Source organism: Nannospalax galili, unplaced genomic scaffold (assembly GCF_000622305.1).
Source record: "Nannospalax galili isolate Female #2095 unplaced genomic scaffold, S.galili_v1.0 scaffold741, whole genome shotgun sequence".
In the NCBI taxonomy this organism is placed as follows: Eukaryota; Metazoa; Chordata; class Mammalia; order Rodentia; family Spalacidae; genus Nannospalax; species Nannospalax galili.
Window position 1 is genome coordinate 1,618,425 of NW_008346093.1, and position 17,133 is coordinate 1,635,557.

Consider the following 17,133-nt stretch of genomic DNA (forward strand, 5'->3'; position numbering starts at 1 on the left):
TATTCCAGACTTTCCATTGATTCCGCGATCATCCCGCCTCCCACGCATGGTCAGGCGTCCTCATTGGCCTCGCGCTTCTCCTGCGGGCCAGTCACTGCCTACGTCACCAGCGCTTGGCTATCCATTGGCTGTTGGCTGTACCTGTCTTCATCTCTCCGCCTACGCCCCCTGGAGCCCTTCCTCCCTCTCTCCGTCCCGCGCTGGCCTTCCTATTGGCTGCTCACCCCTTCAGGCCCTGCCCCCGCCGGTCCCACCACCGGTGCCGTCGGTGCCGCTGCCGCCGCCGCCGCCGCCGCCGATATGGCGCGCACGGCCCCTGTGGAGCCCCCGCTGCGGCATCCCGCGCCCCCCTCGCCGGTCGCGGGAGAGCCCCGCGCCTCGGTTGAGGCGGCGGTGGCCCCGCGGAGGGTGCTATTCGCTGACGAGGCCCTGGGACTACCGCTGGCGCAGCTGCGCCGCTACCGGCCGTGGGGCGGGCCCGGGGCGGGCAAGATGGCGGCGGCGGCCGGGCAAGATGGCGGCGGCGACGGGGCTGACGAGGACGACGATGGCGAGGATGGGGATGAAGGGGCAGAGGAAGAGGAAACCTGCCCTGAGCCCTCGCCGCTCTGCCCCGTTCCCGCTGGCGGGGGGTTTTACCTGGTGCCCACATTTTCTTTGCCGCCCGCGCCGGGTCGTCTTGAGCGTTTGGGGCGTGTGATGGTGGAGCTGGAGGCGCTACTGCCACCTCCTGGAGCGGTCCCCGGGGGTGCCGGGGTGTGGGTGCCTGGGGGGCGCCCGCCGGTGGTGCGCGGGTTGGTACGCGTGCTGAACCGCTCCTTCGAGAAGGCGGTGCACGTGCGAGCCTCACACGACGGCTGGGCTTCCTTCTGTGACCACCCTGCGCGCTATGTCCCGCGCAGCCCACCTGGGGCAGGAGCGGGAGGAACAGGAGCAGGAGATCCCATCCTGGATCCTGGGCTCGGCCTGGGCTCTGGCCAGGCATCTGCCTCCTCGCCCGACGACGGTGGCCGCACTGACCGCTTTGCCTTCCAGCTGCCCTTTGCTGAGGGCGCGGGCGATGGGGCGCGCCTCGACTTCGTGGTGCGCTATGAGACCCCTGAGGGCACTTTCTGGGCCAACAACCATGGCCGCAACTACACAGTCCTGCTTCGGATCGCACCCGCTCCCACATCCACTGATGCCGAAGGGCTGCCCCAGCAGCAGCAGCAGCAGCAGCAGCTGCAGCAGTTGGAGCCACAGCCTGAGTGCCAGGGTCCGGTGGAGGCTGAGGCCAGGCAGCTGAAGAGCTGCATGAAGCCAGTGAGGCGCAGGTAATGTCTGCCAGCGCCACCTCCGCCAACGCAGGGCTGGATGTAGAATGGAGGACAAGCATCCAGGCCCAGGAGCCCCTCAGGCCTGCTCTCCAAGACAGGGAGGAGGGTGCATTCAGTCAAATAGTAGTGGAGGCCAAACATGTGCTAGGCAACTTTTAAATACTGGAGTTTCATTCATTTATTGAATTCCACTGTAAGGCCCTGAAAGACAAGACATCTTCCCTGCCCCAAGCATCTTGCAAGGCTCCTGTGGGAAGCAGTATGAAAAAGCAAGCAAGCAGATAAGATAAATAGGGATAATGTTAGTGCTGAGAGGAAAGGAAAATGCAGTAAGGCTCAGGAGGAAGTGGCTGTAGACATGGTATTGAGGGTGAGTCCTGGATGGTGGTGAGTTATGGGAGAGAATTGGTAGAAAAGGGACTAGGGAGAACTTTTCCTGTGAAAGTGCCATTTAAACTGAATCCTGAGTGATGCTGAGTAGTTATGTATATACATGGAAGGAAGCTGTTCTAGGTGGAGGGGACATCTGGAGGTGGTTATTTTGAGCTTGGTATGAATGACAGCTAATGTGGTGGAGTGGAGAGAGCTTTGTGTGGTGGTGTGGACTAGACCTTCCAGTGTGGGGTATGGAATATGACATAGTAGAAAGTCAGAGAGGTGGAGAAGCTGGTTGAGGAAGTGGTGGTAGTTGGCTTTTTGACTTCAGCCATTTCTGGTCTTAAAGTCTATGCACGCTCTTTTACTGTTCTACTCTTTCTTAGTCTGAGGCCTCTTGTAGAGGTGAGGGGCTGAAGCCATGCTTTCACATGGAAATATTAGATTGCAGAGGCAGAACCAGCTGGGGAATGGACTTGAAGCTCATGTCCCTTATTCTTTTGCACATAAACTCCATAAACTATTCAGGGACTGGGAGAAAGAATCACGTATAGCCCAGGAAATTCTGATACAGTGTTTTCCTAGGCTTCTACCAGGGCTTGAAGTTTTTCAAGGCCAGAAGCTAGGCCTGATTCTTTTTGTGTCATCTTAGATAGTCTTGGATCAGTATGTTTTCCCCATCATGTTTTCCTGCTCCGGTGAGGACTGGAAGTGGAATGGGAAGATCTTGTTTGGCCCTTGGATCTGCTTAATCAGAAGCTGCATGATAGAGCAGGGTGTTGTGGGATTTTCTGGATCTGGTTAGGCTGTGAGTAGTTCCGAAAGGTTTAGCTCTTGGCTGGTGGGCCTTACAGCACTGGGATTTGGGTTCAACCTGAATTTGGGATTGGATTTCAAATCCCAGTCCTGTCACTTACTGGAGTTGTGGCTATGGCTAACTCTTAAACTGCACTGTGCCTCAGATAACTAACTACCTCATCTGTAAAACAGGTAATTATGGCACCTTCTGCACAGGATGAATAAAAAGTACTTAGAACAGCCTAATTCAAAGTAGTGCCATTGAGATGTTAACTAGTATTAGATATGTGCAATTCTATGGATTTCTCCTCCCAAACTCAGCTTTGTCCATCAGCTGTGTGGTCTTGCCTCTATCACTTCATTTGTTAAAGGGGAATGGCAATCACAGTGTGGTTGAATTGGACCCAGCAACTGGGCAAGGTAACTGAGGGAGAGTTGTAGCTGTGAATGGTGGTCAGTATTTACTGATCTCTGGTAGGAGTAGCAGGTATAATCTCCCCTTAAGGCCATTTGTACACAATGTCATTTCTAGGTGCTGTAATTATTAAAGGGGGAAATTGGGAGTGCAAAGAAGTGATCCAGGTTGCTCAAAGTCAATCTGCTACTGATGACAGGAACAGGGAGGAAGTGCTAAGGATGTTGGTTGAAGAACAGATTCTGGATTTCATTGCTGGTATTTTTATTCTTATTTTCTGCCTATTGTGTGTGCTTTATGTTTTATTGAGGTATATATACCAATGTGTAGCATTCTGATCTTGAGTGTATGGCTCAGAAGATTTATACATGTGTATGCATTTGTGTAACCACTACCCAAATTAAGAGATTGAACAGTTCCAGTTCCTCCAGAATCACCTTCGTTTCAATCACTTCCCAAGTCAGCATCTCAGCTGGCACTTATGAGAGCCCTGTCTCCCACATATGATAGTTTGGGTATTGAAGTTTAGTTATTTTCATGAGTGTGAAAGGAAGAGAACAGACAAATCAAAAACCTTGCTAGGCCAAGGTGGGTGGAGAGGGTGTTTTTCTTTAAAAATATATAGGTGGTTTTAAGGAGAAATTGAAGCTGCTCATTTAGACAATTGTTTTGGTAGCTGGCCCCAGGTTTGTGGTTCCTAATGTGACTTGTGATATTATTTTAAGTGGGCAGATGGCTTTTTGATAGCTTCTTTATCTTTTGATCTCAGCTCTTGCAAAGGAGAGGCTGATGCTCACTGCAAGATCAGCGATAAGGTTTTCTTTGTTGGTTCGTGGCTTTCTTGGCGAGTACATTTCAACTTGTTATTGTTTTAAGGCCTGTGGGCTGCTGATGACTTGGAGTGCTGTTGAAGAACAACTACCCCCTGCCATCTAGCCCTCTGGGGAAATGGTGGCACACCTCCAGGGATACCCTTTTGTTAACCTGTAGGGGACCCACTGTACAGGGCTTCAGAAATGTCGGCTGTAGGCCCATTGTGCACTGGGTATTGTTAGGTGGGGCCAGAGGAGAAGTCTGATGGTCATGGGGATGTAGTTCATAAGGCCACTTGGCTGCTTTTTCAATACCATTAGGCTTAGGGATAATCTATCAACAAGCATTTATGGAGGGCCTATTATGTGCTGATCACAGTGCTAGGATCAAGCAGGGAAGAAGATGCAGACTGATTCTAAGATACCTAAGGGTTTGTGGTGGAGCCTGGTGGCAGGACATACATATGTGAACACTTTCCATGTGAGGACATGACTCCCTTCTCTTTGCTAGGTATTTTGCTGAGTATTTTTGTTCAGTCTCAATTATTCTTGACAGTGGTCCCTGTGGTCTAGACTGCTTTTAATCTCTTTCCTGGATGAGCAAACAGGTTCTGAGTCCCAAGTGCTAGGACTGGTGTGGGGAGGAGCCTTCCTAGACTGCCTTGGCTTCACGCTCTGAAGAAGTATCCTGTTCCTCTTAAAAATAAAGACTGACAAAAACATGACTGTGGCCTTCTCACACCCTCATATCTTCCCCAGTCTGGTGTCTACTGGCTTCTAGTTTTACTTTATACTCTGTTCCTGAGCTGTCACCATGGCCTTTCTGTTACTCCTTCCTGCCTTGGGGTCCTTGCTCATGCTGTTTTCTTCACCAAGAATGCATGTCCTGTACCTCTCATAGTCTCATATATATAGCCCTTCAGCCTGGCACATGAGCCTCACCACAAGTTTAGGATCATTCTCCATCTGGCTCCTCACTTATGTGTCTTTTTCAAGTGGTCTTTCCCTTCAGCCTTTGCCTCTTACTTCCAAAAACATAATAGAAACCATAAGAATAGAACTCCTGACAACTTGCAGTCTCCAAGCCTGAACATTGACCCTCCCATGTGTTACAGGTGAGGAGGGGTCCTTTCTCGTGCTTCAGGCCAGTCCCTGTTCCTTTGCTCTAGAGCTTCAGTTTCTGTCACTCGCTTCAGAATCTGATGTCATCAGTCCCCTTTCTATCTTGGCAGGTTTGTTTCCCTGCCCTCCTTACTTGATCCTCTCTGTTGCCCTATCCTTAGGCCAAGGTCTCTGTCTTTACTGAGCCGCTTTGCCCTTTGCTCCCAGTGAGCATCGGATCACCCTTGCTCCCTTCACCTGACAAGTCCCCAGCACTTGCTTTGGGTATCTACTCACCTCCACTGTTCATTTGCACCCCCCCCAGCTTTGACCAAACTATAGGAGGGTTTGTGGTTTTTTTTTTCTGGAAATGGCTGACTGCTCCTACTTTGGACACTTCTGTTCTTGGCCTTGGGACCACTCTCTACTGCTTTTCCTCAAATTTCTGGCTCTTCTCTTTCTCCTTGCTCTTTGGACCTCAGGTACCAAACTTGGTGTCTCCACTTGCCTGCAATCTCAAGGTTCCTCAAACTCCTTAGAGCTGTCTCCATTACCTTCCACACAGTGTTCCTGAGCAACCTCTTATTTCCTGACTTCTTGTTTTCTAAGCATCCTTAAGTCCTTGCTGGTCCCAAGGTCTGGGCCAGGGCTTCTTGTTTTAGGGTGTTCTTTTCTTTCCTAAAGGCCCTGACTTCAGTTTGTAGTCAGACCTTCATTAGGGGATTATTGGATGATGTCCCTTCTAGACTGTAAGCTCCGTGAGGGGTAGGGACATGGTCTGCATTTGGTGACCATTGTATTCTCACAGACCTGCCATCATGCATGGCACTTAGCAGGTGCTCAATAAATGTTTGTTGAAAGAATGAGTTTGAGTATTTTTTAAAATATCTTCCTCTACATAGGTTTCCTAGTTGGGTTTTCTCATCAGTGTGACTCCAGGGCTTGTCCCTGTGCCTGATGCGCAGTAAGACCTCAGTGGGTTTTAGATGCACCTGTAAGCTGAATGGATGGAATCCAGTTGTATAGCTGAGTTGGCAGCCTTAGGGGAAATGAGAACAATTGGAATTGAAACAGGGTGGGTCAGGGTCCTCTGAGTTGTCTGTAGAGAGGATTTCATGTGAAAGTAATATTCCTTCCTTTCATAGGAAATAGGCCATCATAGTTGAGGGTGTGGGCCTGAGGCTGCACACTAAAGGGACAGAGCTGGGATTTGAACCTGTGCAGCCCTGCTCTAGTGCTCCAGTTTTTTTTTTTTTTTTTTAAACAGCCATACTGGGCAATTGGGCTTACCAGCTGTGTACTAGTGGGACAAGTTGTTTTCCTTTTTCAGAACTTTAGTTTCCTTTAGTAGAAATTTGGAAGGAATTACAGTTAAAGCACTTTATTGGTGCTTTTCCTGTTTTCTCAGTGAACTCAGCTCACTGAGGTATTACTATCATCTCCTCTTTATAGACGAGGAAGCCAAGGCACAGAGGTTAGGTAATGTGCCCCAGGTCACATAGCTGGTATGTAGAGCTGGGATTATCCAGCATTGTATTTCTTGACCACTTATTGAGATGCAAAATCAATTTGCTGGGTTCCAACAGACATTGAAAAATGGCATAGGAAATAGCACGGTGCATTATGACATGCAGTAAAGGTAAGTGTTGCTTCAAAGAACAACTGTTTCAGTGTTTTCTCTCTTTTTCTGTATGTGTGGGGTCTGTCTGCATTTACTTGTGTGGGTGTGCTGGGTTATGAGGTGAAATGGTTTTCTTACTGTGGGCTGTGACCAAAGAATTGTCACTGAGATAAAAGAAGCTTGGAGCATGATGAGCTACTCTTCCACAGCGCTGAATTGTCCCCAAGTCCTAGAGGCTTACACACTTGCTCAGGAAAGCAAGGTAATGCCCCACATAACTTGGTATCTTTCACAGCCTCCACACCCTACTTTTTTTCCCAGAAGGTACATGGCTTAGGGTAACCAGAATTCCAGGAATCTCAGAGCAGCTTTCTGAAGCCACCTGCCCCAAGAGTCAACATCGTCATGGTTGTTTCCATGGGAGCTGGGCTCTGTTGAACTTTGGAGTTCAACACCTGACCCATTTCGGGCAAGCAGTGTTCTTTGAAACTTTGAGTGCTGGGAGTGCTCACAGAGGACCCAGATGGTGGTGGCAGTGATATGACTGAGTCCACTTTGCTTTTCTCTGGGGCTTGTCAGCCCTCATTTGCTCATTCATTCTTCAACTCGGGCAAGTCATCTTTCTGTTTGTCTCAGCTGTCCTAAGCTGGGGTTAATGCCACCACTTTCCAAAATCTCATTCCCTAGTCACCAGGGACTGTGTGGGGTCAAGTATACATTGAGTTTCTTGAGGGCAGAAGGAATTTTCACAGCAAGTAGAATGGTCCCTCCTAGGTAACATGGGCTTGATTGATGTTCACAGGTACTTGAATGATACATACCAAGACATCCCCAGCAGTATGTATCCTGGCCCGCTCTTGCCCACTGTCCTTGAGAAGATGGCACATGACATTTGTGGGACTGGTGCCAAAAGAGCAACTTTCGTTCTTGAAAATTAGCAGGTGCACTGTAGGTACAGTTTGCAGTTTGGTTCTTAATCTCCCCATTTTTCTAAGAACTCATCTGTTACTGATGAATGAGTCAGTGTACACTTGTACTCAGTCTCTTTCCTCATTTTGATTGTAGTCATAACTACCTCCAAATTTTTACTGTGAAGGACAGTTCAAAGATTTTGTTTCTCTCTCTCTCTCTCTCTCTCTCTCTCTCTCTCTCTCTCTCTCGACTTCTTGAGGTTGGTGTGAGCAACTTGTTTACTTCTGCTGACTTCATATATTTTGGGTTTGGCTGAGGTTTGGATGTCTTCAGCTGTGGAAGCACTGTGGTGGCTGAAGAACTTTTGTATGTATTCTTCTTTCTTCAAATGAATGGAAGTCTTTTGCTAGTGACTGCTTCTTGAGTTCTCTTTTCACTAACATCTATGACTAGTGGTTTTTAGAAGCTTGGTTGTCATGCATGTCAGGATTGGGCTAGATTACAGGGGAAATTTATGTAGCCTTGCCCCTTGGAAGGAGGACTGAGTTCTGTTCATTTTGGGAGTATTATTGAAGAACTTTGCTTTCAAAGATCCCAGTAAGATTAATTTTTTAAACAAAAGAAGTTATCTTTGTGGGATAAAAGTCATACTGAGATCCAAAGGCCTGGACCTGCTGAAGAAACTGGTTCAGTATCAAGGTGATTTGCTTTGAATCCCTCTTTCTCATCTGTGATGTGTGGGAGTTGTTGCCTGACTCCCACAGTCATCCACCCCAGGCTTTATAGTATTCAGACCTCTGATGGGATGCCAAGCCCTAGACCACAGAGGAAGACAGACTTCTCTTTCTAAAGCTTCCAAACATATACAGTTCAAGCTTCTTCCAATAGAGCACCAATAAAAGGTTCCTATGGCCACTCTCTTGGAGTAGTCTAATGACATGTCCCATGGAACCATGGAAAAAAATGAATATGTGGGCAATGGGAAGGTAAAAAGCCTTAATGGAAGAGAAGTGGGGTGGAGGGTGGGGGGGGCAACAGTATACATGTCCATGTCTGTTATTGGTTCTTCTATCTACTTCCAGATAGGATTAGAGATGGGGTTGGGTAAGAGTGCAGTGTCCCTTAATCACATAGCATCAGCTTGTTGGTTTAAAAACTTGAATTTTGATCCTTGCTCCTCAGCCTCTGCTTCATCATCTATAAGATGGAGATACTAGTACTGCCTACTTGAACGGATTAGAAGTACCTACTCCACAGTCACTGTGAGGATTAAATTACTATATGTGATGTGCAGAGCATTGGCTAATGCCATAGTATTATGTATAGGTCAGCTAGTGACATTCTGTAAAGGCAATTGATTAAGTATTTCCTCAAAAGTTTTTAACTTTTTCACAAGTGTCAACAGTGTCCTGTTGCCTTTTAGGAAGAAAAAAGTGTGATTGTCTAAACCCCGCCTTGGGTCTCTGAATCTTGAAATCATTGCTTCCCCCATTTGCCTTATCTGTAGATACTTAAATGTGAGAATAAGAACAGCGATTTCTCCATGACAAGGTCTCACCCCCAGATCTGGCTGAAATACTTGGCTTATGCCAGTCAGGGATCTGACTTGGCTGGCAGAAGAGCAGTCAGTCCAATAGATTTCTCCCCTTGATTTAGCTGCTTCTCTGCGCCAGGCCTGATTTCTGGCTTTCTATCCTTATTTCCTTTGATTCTCCTGTGTTTCATGTATACATCCTGGCTCTCCTGTGCTTCAGCTAGCATATGAGGAGGCGATGTGACCTGGTATGGGGGCAAAGGAGGGGGTGGAGTAGAGTCTCTTTGACTCCCTTCTCAGTTTCCCTTTGCTTTCCTTCCTCCCCTCTGCTGCTGCTTGTGTCCCAGAGTCCTCTCTGCCCTTTCTTGAAAAAGGCTTCTATCACAGCCAGCCACAAACCTTAAAGAAGTGACCCAAACTTGCTGATAAAACTGCCCAGTGCTCTTTGGTTTGTGACCACAAAATAAAGGAAACAAGCTAGCTATTCAGGAGGAAGGAAATGGCTACATAAATGATGGTAAGGCCATATGATATGAGCATTAAGCAGCTATTTTCAATGTTTGCAAAAGTCTATAATGATGTTTCTTACTGTTTAATGGACAAAGCCAGCTGTGAAAGTATGTTTTCAGAATCTAAATGGTTTCAGAGGCTGTCTAGAATGAAATTTTCCCAATAGTTACAGTGGTTGCCTCCTGGCTAATTGTGTGATTGTTTAGTTTCCTGAATCTTTATGCTTTACTGTATTTTGTAAAATTTCTACAATGAGAGTGTGAGATTTTTACAATCAAGGGATAAAAAGCAGCAGAAAACAGTAGCTGTCAGGTGAAGATAGGCTACCACAGAGATGCAGAAGGTGCCTATGGGTGGCAGAGCTGACCTCACAGGGTGTCAGATCTATGTACTGTCTCATGTGCCCCACAGGCCTCTTGAGGAAGAGCTGAGGATGAAGAGCATGGCTGATTATGCCCCTGTCATGGGTAAGCATCTGGCAGGCATTGGAAATTCTAGTTCCTTTTAGCATCTTAATTATTTTTTATGGTGCTGGGGATGGAATCCAGGGTCCGTATGTGCTAGGCAAATGCTCTCCCCCTGAGCTATGTCCCCCAAGCTTTCTAGTGCCCTTTAACCATTCTTCTTTGTTCTTTCTATAAAAATGAAAACGTCACCCCTCCCTTAGGCTTCCACGGAAAGCGTCCAATGTAAACTGTCAGTTGGCTATACTAGCAGATTTTCTTAGAGAATTAGGCTGCATGTATACCTGTCTTGCTCCAACAGTGCCCTTTTCTCTCTGACAGAACATCCTGATGTCCAAGAATCACTGGGTCCCCTGGTGGCCCCTACTCCTCTCCGTCCATGGCCCCAAATGACACTTCAGGTAAGCAGGCCCTTGTAGCTTTGGTGTGAACAACCCAATAGGAGGCTAACAGTGTGACCACAGCTGGATCTAGTGGTGGTGCTGACTAGCTCTTGTCTATCCTAGAAGGGAGGCGGGGAGTCACAGAATCTAGAAGTTGATGGGGGAGGGGAAGAATGAAATGATGAAATACTTCACTTGGGTTCACTTGTTAATTAGCAAACATTTAGGGAATATTTGTTTTGTATTACACTAGAAACCTAACAAAGATGCTATCTGTATTGGCCTTACATTTTAGTGCAGAAACATGATAAAATGATAGTTAAAATATGTGTTGTTTTAGATGAAGAGGAGTACTAAAGGAAAAATGGAGGAGGAGAGAGGAAGAGAGATGGGGGACATTTACAACTTTAGATTAGGAGTCTGGGAAGGCCTTTGTGATAAGTGAGGTTTGAGAGAAAACTGAAGGGGAGAGAATGAGCTGCATGACTAAGTGGGAGAAGAGCATTCCAAGCAAGTGCTAAGCTTCTAAGGTGGGGCCCTCTGCTGTTTGTTAGGAACAAGAAGACTGATGTGGCAGGAACAGAGTGAAGTGGCAGGGGCAAGGCCAAGGAGGTGGCAGGGGGCAGATTGGGTGGGGCCATGGGAACCAAGGTGAGGACTTGGGCTTTCTTTACCCTGAGTGAGGGGGAGCCACAGGAGGGAGGGTCATGAGCAGAGGAGGAATGTGGTCTGAGGTAGGGTTTAGCAGGCTCCCTCAGTCTAGTGTTGGAGACTGTTGGAGAAGGGCAGAAGCAGAGGCACCGAGGAGAAAAATAAATAAAAAACAAAAACAAAAAAGCCCAGTGATCTAGTGCCATCATCCCATCTCAGAAAATTTACAGCATTCCTTCATGTCATCCTCATGTCATCAGTTATTGACTTAGTGATCAAATTTTCTTATAAGTGTTCTCAGGACCCCAACAAGGTGACACATTGCATTTCATTGAAATATCTCTTTCACTTCTGAATCTTTCCCTAACTTCTTTCCTTGTAATTTGTTTCTGAAACCCTGTTTGTCCTGTAGAGTTCCACACAGTCTGAGTTTGACTGATTACATTCATGTGGAAAAACATTTCTTACTCTGTATGTGTGTGTGTGTGTGTGTGTGTGTGTGTGTGTGTGTGTGTGTAAATGTATAAGTGTGTATGTATTTGTGCAAGTTGTTGAAGTCAAAGGACAACTTGTGGGATCCAGATTTCTGTTTTCTCCTTTTAAAATGTGGGTTCTTAGGACCAGACTCAGATCATCAGGCTTGGTGCAAGCAGTGAGCCATCTCGATGGCCCTCTTACTCTATTTTTATTAATTCATTAATCTTATTTAATTTAATGATTTTTGGTTTTCTGAGACAGTGTTTCACCTTGTAGCCCTGGCTGGCCTGGAACTCACGGAGACCCTCCCTCTTCTGCCTCCCAAGTGCCAGGATTAAAGGCAGGCACTACCATGCCTAGCTACTTTAGTGTTTTATTAAATTTAATTAACTTAATTTACTAAGCCATTAATTTTACTAAATCTATTTGTTAAATGTAGTCTATTATTATTAAATTCATTTAAAAAGAATAAATTCCATTAAGTTTCATTAAATTCCACTTCCTTTATTGGCTGGGCTTTTTTCTCTAAAGAAAAAGTATTCCACATCAATTGTATGTATAGTTTGTACAGGAAAAGCAGTGTAAATGCTTAATCTCCCCTCTTATTTATCAGTATTCATTTAAAAATGACCAGTTATCAGTGGGGTTTTGCTTTTGGTGTGTCATTATGACAGTCACATATTTGGTGATTTTTGACTCTATTGCATTTGTTTTGATGCTTACATTGGACCTATCTGTGGCCAGTAAGAGCTTTTTTTCTATTGTCTCCTTTTACCTATTAATGCTCCCCATTATTCTGTTAGTCAATTCTCATATCTTGCTATGACAGTATGTCATAGTTCTGTACTTTGCCTGTTTCAAACTTGAAAAGCTGTTTCATTAAGAAGCCTTAGTTTTCTGGGCATGGTGGCACATGCCTTTAATCCCAGCACTCAGAAGGCAGAGGCAGGAGGATCTCTCTGGGGCTGGGGCAGCAGGGAGACCCTGCTTCAAAAAGACCAAAAAAAAAAGCCTTAGTTCCTTTCAGTGATTCAGTGGAGAATCATATCTAGAGATCCCGATTTGGGGGCTCAGCATGATAGTTGCTACTAGACTGATCATTGTTTTCAAAGACAACTAGGAGATAATTTTTTAACTTTTAAAAATACATTGTGTGTGTGTGTGTGTGTGTGTATAGGTCTGTGTGCGTTGTGCAGTGGGATATATATGTAGGAATTGGTTTGGTTTCTCCTTCTACCATCTGGGTTCTGAGGATTCAACTTGTCAGGCCGATTAGCAAATGCTGTTATCCTCTGAGCCATCTTGCTGATCTGGAAATATTTTTTAAAATAAATTTAAAAATTTTATTTATTATTTTTACTTTATTTATATATGAATGCATTTCTGCATGTGTGTAAGAGCGCCCATGTTGTTCAGTGCCCTCGGAGGTCAGAAGAAGGTATCAGATCTCCTGGAACTGGAGTTACAGATGGTTGTTAGCTGCCGTGTGGGTAACCAATAGGATAAATCATAACTTATACAATTCTATTTCACAAGAATTAGATTATTCTAGTCTAATGCTGTACCGAACATCTTCGTACATGTAGGCAAGCATATCTAGTTCACAGAGGAATTGTTCACAGCTCTAAGAATGAGCTACTAAACATTTTAAACTTCAGTGCTAATTGAAAAGAGGTGATGAGATGAATAGTTCTACATAGTGTGTTTCCTTCTTCCTGGCTTTTTTTGTCTTTTTGAGTCAGGATCTCCCTATGGCCTAGAATTCACTATGTAGATCAGGCTGGCCTCAAACTCACAGAGATCTGACTGCCTCTGCCTCCCGAGTGCTGGGATTAAAGGCATGTGCCACCATGCCCAGTGAAAATGCGTTTTTTTTAAATTTTAATATTTTATTATTTTTATTTTATGTGTATGAGTGTCATGCCTGCATGTAGGTAAGTGCACCTGTGCTCATGCAGTGCCCACAGAGGCCAGAAGAGGGCGTCAGATCCCTTGGAACTGGAGTTCACACGGTTGTTAGCTGCCATTTGGGTTCTGAGAATTGAACCTGAGTCCTCTGCAAGAGCAGTCAGTGCTCTTAACAGCTGAGCCATCTGTCCAGCCCAAGGTTATAAATATTCTTATACATTGTCTAAGGCTAACAACCAAAACATGAAAATGTATATTTTTAAAAGAGAAAATCCATCATGAGTTCATATGTTACTGGCAGCCATTCACTGACTGTCACTGCCCAGTGAATTACTTGGCTTTGTCGTCATGATATTATAATTTTGTTATTTTATTTTTAATTTTTATTGTTTGTAAAAATTTTTATTTATTATCTTTATTTTATGTGTATGTGTGTATTGCCTACATGTAGGTAAGTACACCCGTGTTGTGCAGTGCCCATGGAGGACAGAAGAGGCTGTTGGCTCCCCTGAGACTGGAGTTAGGGACAGTTGTTAGCTGCCATGTGGGTGCTGGGATTCAAACCCGGGTCTTCTGAAAGAACAGTCAGTGTTCTTAACCACTGAGTCACCTTTCCAGCCCCTAATTTTGTTATTTTAATATATATGATCAAATCTTTGGAGTTCGGAGAATTATAGAGGGTTCTTTAATGTAATTTTGCCTGAAATCTCTGTGGGGCTGGGTGTGGGCTGTCTCCAGTTCTGTTTCTTCTTGTTCCCTCCCCTGCTCTACTTTACTCCATTCCCTTTTTCTCCCCATCTCTCTCCAGGTTTCTGAAGTTACAGTGACCAGTGACCCTCAAGAAGAAGGTGACACCCCTAGAAGCAGTCCACTTGTGGCTTTTACAGAGGTGCCCCAGGCACCGGCCATCAGGATTCCCCCATCTACCTGTGGCCTGGGTGGCCCCCCCAGGGACCAGGCCTCAGGGCCCGATGCAAGTGAGGGGGCCACTGGGCCCTTCATGGAACCCAGCCATCAGCAGGTGGAGGCCACATGGGAAAGTGGAGGGGGACGAAAGGACCCCATGGTGGGGGCTATTATGTATGAGCCTGGTGGGGGTCTGGAGATCGTGAGTGGGTTGGAGGAGCTACTTGGCGAAGACACCATTGACCAGGAGCTGGAACAGCTCTACCTGTCTCACCTGAGCCGCTTGCGGGCTGCTGTGGCTGCAGGGGGTGGTGGGGAGGGCTCTGCAGATGGGGGACTGTCCCCCAGCCATCCCCTGGGCATACTCACGGACCGTGACCTGATCTTGAAGTGGCCTGGCCCTGAGCGGGCCCTGAACAGTGCCCTGGCCGAAGAGATCACACTGCACTATGCACGCCTGGGGCGTGGTGTAGAGCTCATCAAGGACACTGAGGACCCTGATGATGAGGGGGAAGGTGAAGAGGGGCTTTCCATCACTCCTTCTAGTCCTGAAGGAGACAGCCCCAAGGAGTCACCTCCAGAAATCCTCTCTGGGGCTCGCTCTGTGGTAGCTACTATGGGAGAGGTGTGGCTCCCATGGGCTGAGGGCTCTGGATGTGACAGCTCCATGGTTCTGGGAACACAGGGTCAGTTTTCTGAGAATCCAGAGAAAGGGATGGGCAAGGACATCAACTCTTTGCACATGAATAGGGTTCTTGTTGGTGTGACCAGGTCCCCAGGTGAGGCTGGGACAGAAGCCCGGATGGAGGTTACTGCTGAGTGGGCAGGCAACTTGGTATCTATGCCTGATAAGGAGCCAGCTGTACCAGTTCTTCGGGAGCAGAATCCTGCTCTCCTTGATCCCATGGGGACTGAAGTCTGCCTTTCTAGTGTAGCCAACCCTCACATGATTTCCCAGGATGAAGAAAGTGCAGGTCCAAATCTTGAGCCCCCAAAGAGGTCTCCTACCCTAGCAGCCCCTGCAGAATGTGTGTGTGGATTGGCTCCTCAGCTCCGGGGGCCCTTAACCCAAACTCTGGGAGTCCTGGCTGGGCTGGTGGTGGTCCCTGTGGCTTTGAACAGTGGTGTGTCCCTTCTGGTGCTTGCACTGTGCCTCTCCCTGGCCTGGTTCTCATAGGGACTGCCTATAGGTTCGGCAATAGCGGGCTTTCTGTTCTCTGGGGTCTGGGGAGGGGCAAGACCTCTGTCACCCCGAGAGAGTTGAGATGAGATCTGTGGCCAGTGTAGAGAGGGACTTTGGTCCTTTGCTTCTGAGAGTGCTTGACTCGGAGAGAGGCTTTCTCATCACCAAACTCTCTAGTCAGCACTGGGCTCCCTGTAGTGGTACCTGTGGAGAGGAACAGAATGGTGGATGATGTGAGAACTTTTAGAATGGAACCAGGCATGCCCCCCACCCCCAAGCCTGTATTTATTTTTGTATAATTCTCTGGATGAGGGAGAGTGGTCATGAGCTGGTCTTGGGGCACAATTACCCAGAGATATATTTATTAACAGCCAACCTGTGCAACCTGCTGGAGCTTTATTTTTAATTTAATTTATATAGAGTACCTATTATTATATGCCACAATAGAGCTCTATGAGAAATGATGTGTCTTGTTGTGCCGGTCTCCTGTTTCGGCCTGAGTGTGCAGGGTGGTCATGTTCTGGGGGATGACCATGGTGGGGCATGGGAGTGGCCGTGGTCATGCCTCCTGCTGCCTCTTCAATGTGTCCTTGAGGATCTGTATCTCCTCACCTTGTGGTCCTAATACATGTGGTCGTTTGGTCTTTGCATATTCTGCCCATGGGAGCCTGCCTCTATATATATGGGTGGTTGTGGTGGGAACCAGAGAGGAAAAGTGTTGGCTACATGAAGTTTTGGTGTTAGTCATGTGGCTGCAGTGATGGCTCTGGTCAACTGTGGATATTGTAACATGGGTTATGAGTTGGCCACAAGGTTTTGAGGTTATGGAAAAAAAGTAGCTTTTGATACCAGCAGGGAGATCCCTCAACCCTCAAGATGGCAAAAACCTCAGAAAGGAATTAATGTACTGTGAAAAATTTGTATCAGATTTGTTGTCCACAGACATTGCATTTCTACTCCAAACAGGAAACTCAGAAGCTTTAAAAGAAAGGATAGATACATTTATTGCATGCAAATAAAAACTCTTGGCATAGCAAAATAAAACACCATATATTTATTTACTTCCCTTTACAGCAAAACTTTAAATTTTTTAAAATTTTGTTGGTGATGTATGTATGTATGTATGTATGTATGTATGTATTCGGCAGAGTTTCACTTTGTAATCCAGATTGGCCTGGAATTCACAGTTCTCCTGATTCAAACTCCTGGTGCTAGGATTACAGGTATGTGTTACCATGTATGCCTAGTGATACAACAAAACTTAAAAGAAATATTTACAGTAGCTTTCTTCAGTTCTCTCTTCTCCAATACCTCAGTGCCTTTCTGAAACAGCCCCAATCTTTTTTTCCCTAACCACTTCAAAAGTGCTGCTGCTGTTCACTGTAACAGGAGTTAAGTCCCGGAGCTCATCTTACATGGTCTCTTGCAGCATTTGATAGTTGATTATCTCTGTTCTCAGCCTTTTCTTCACTTGGTTTCCAGGATGCTACACTCCTCATTTTCCTCATTTCTCATTGGGTATTTTAGAACAGTGCCCATCACACATATGTGCCCAACTAATACCCATTGAATGAGACACATAAAGGAACAAACAAATGTGTAGGGAAATATAGAGAAGTGTGGGCAAGACCTTAGTTGGTCATTTAGTGGTTACAAGCTCAGTTCAGCTCCACAAGTGCTAATTGACCACCTCTTCTCTGCTCTGTGGACACTGAGTGAGGAGCTCAAAGTCCAGTGGGGATGACAGGCATGGAGAAGGAAACTAAG

The 17,133-nt window shown here is 46.3% G+C and overlaps 1 protein-coding gene across 1 annotated transcript; it reads left to right on the forward strand.

The window, feature by feature from the left end:
• The first annotated feature begins 300 nt into the window (after positions 1-300).
• Positions 301-16,445, forward strand: Ppp1r3f (protein phosphatase 1 regulatory subunit 3F). The gene is made up of 4 exons (XM_008842602.1): positions 301-1,313; positions 9,806-9,861; positions 10,180-10,259; positions 14,086-16,445. The coding sequence occupies exons 1-4, from the start codon at positions 301-303 to the stop codon at positions 15,358-15,360; spliced, it is 2,424 nt and encodes an 807-aa protein (XP_008840824.1). The 3' UTR covers positions 15,361-16,445.
• Positions 16,446-17,133: the final 688 nt, after the last annotated feature.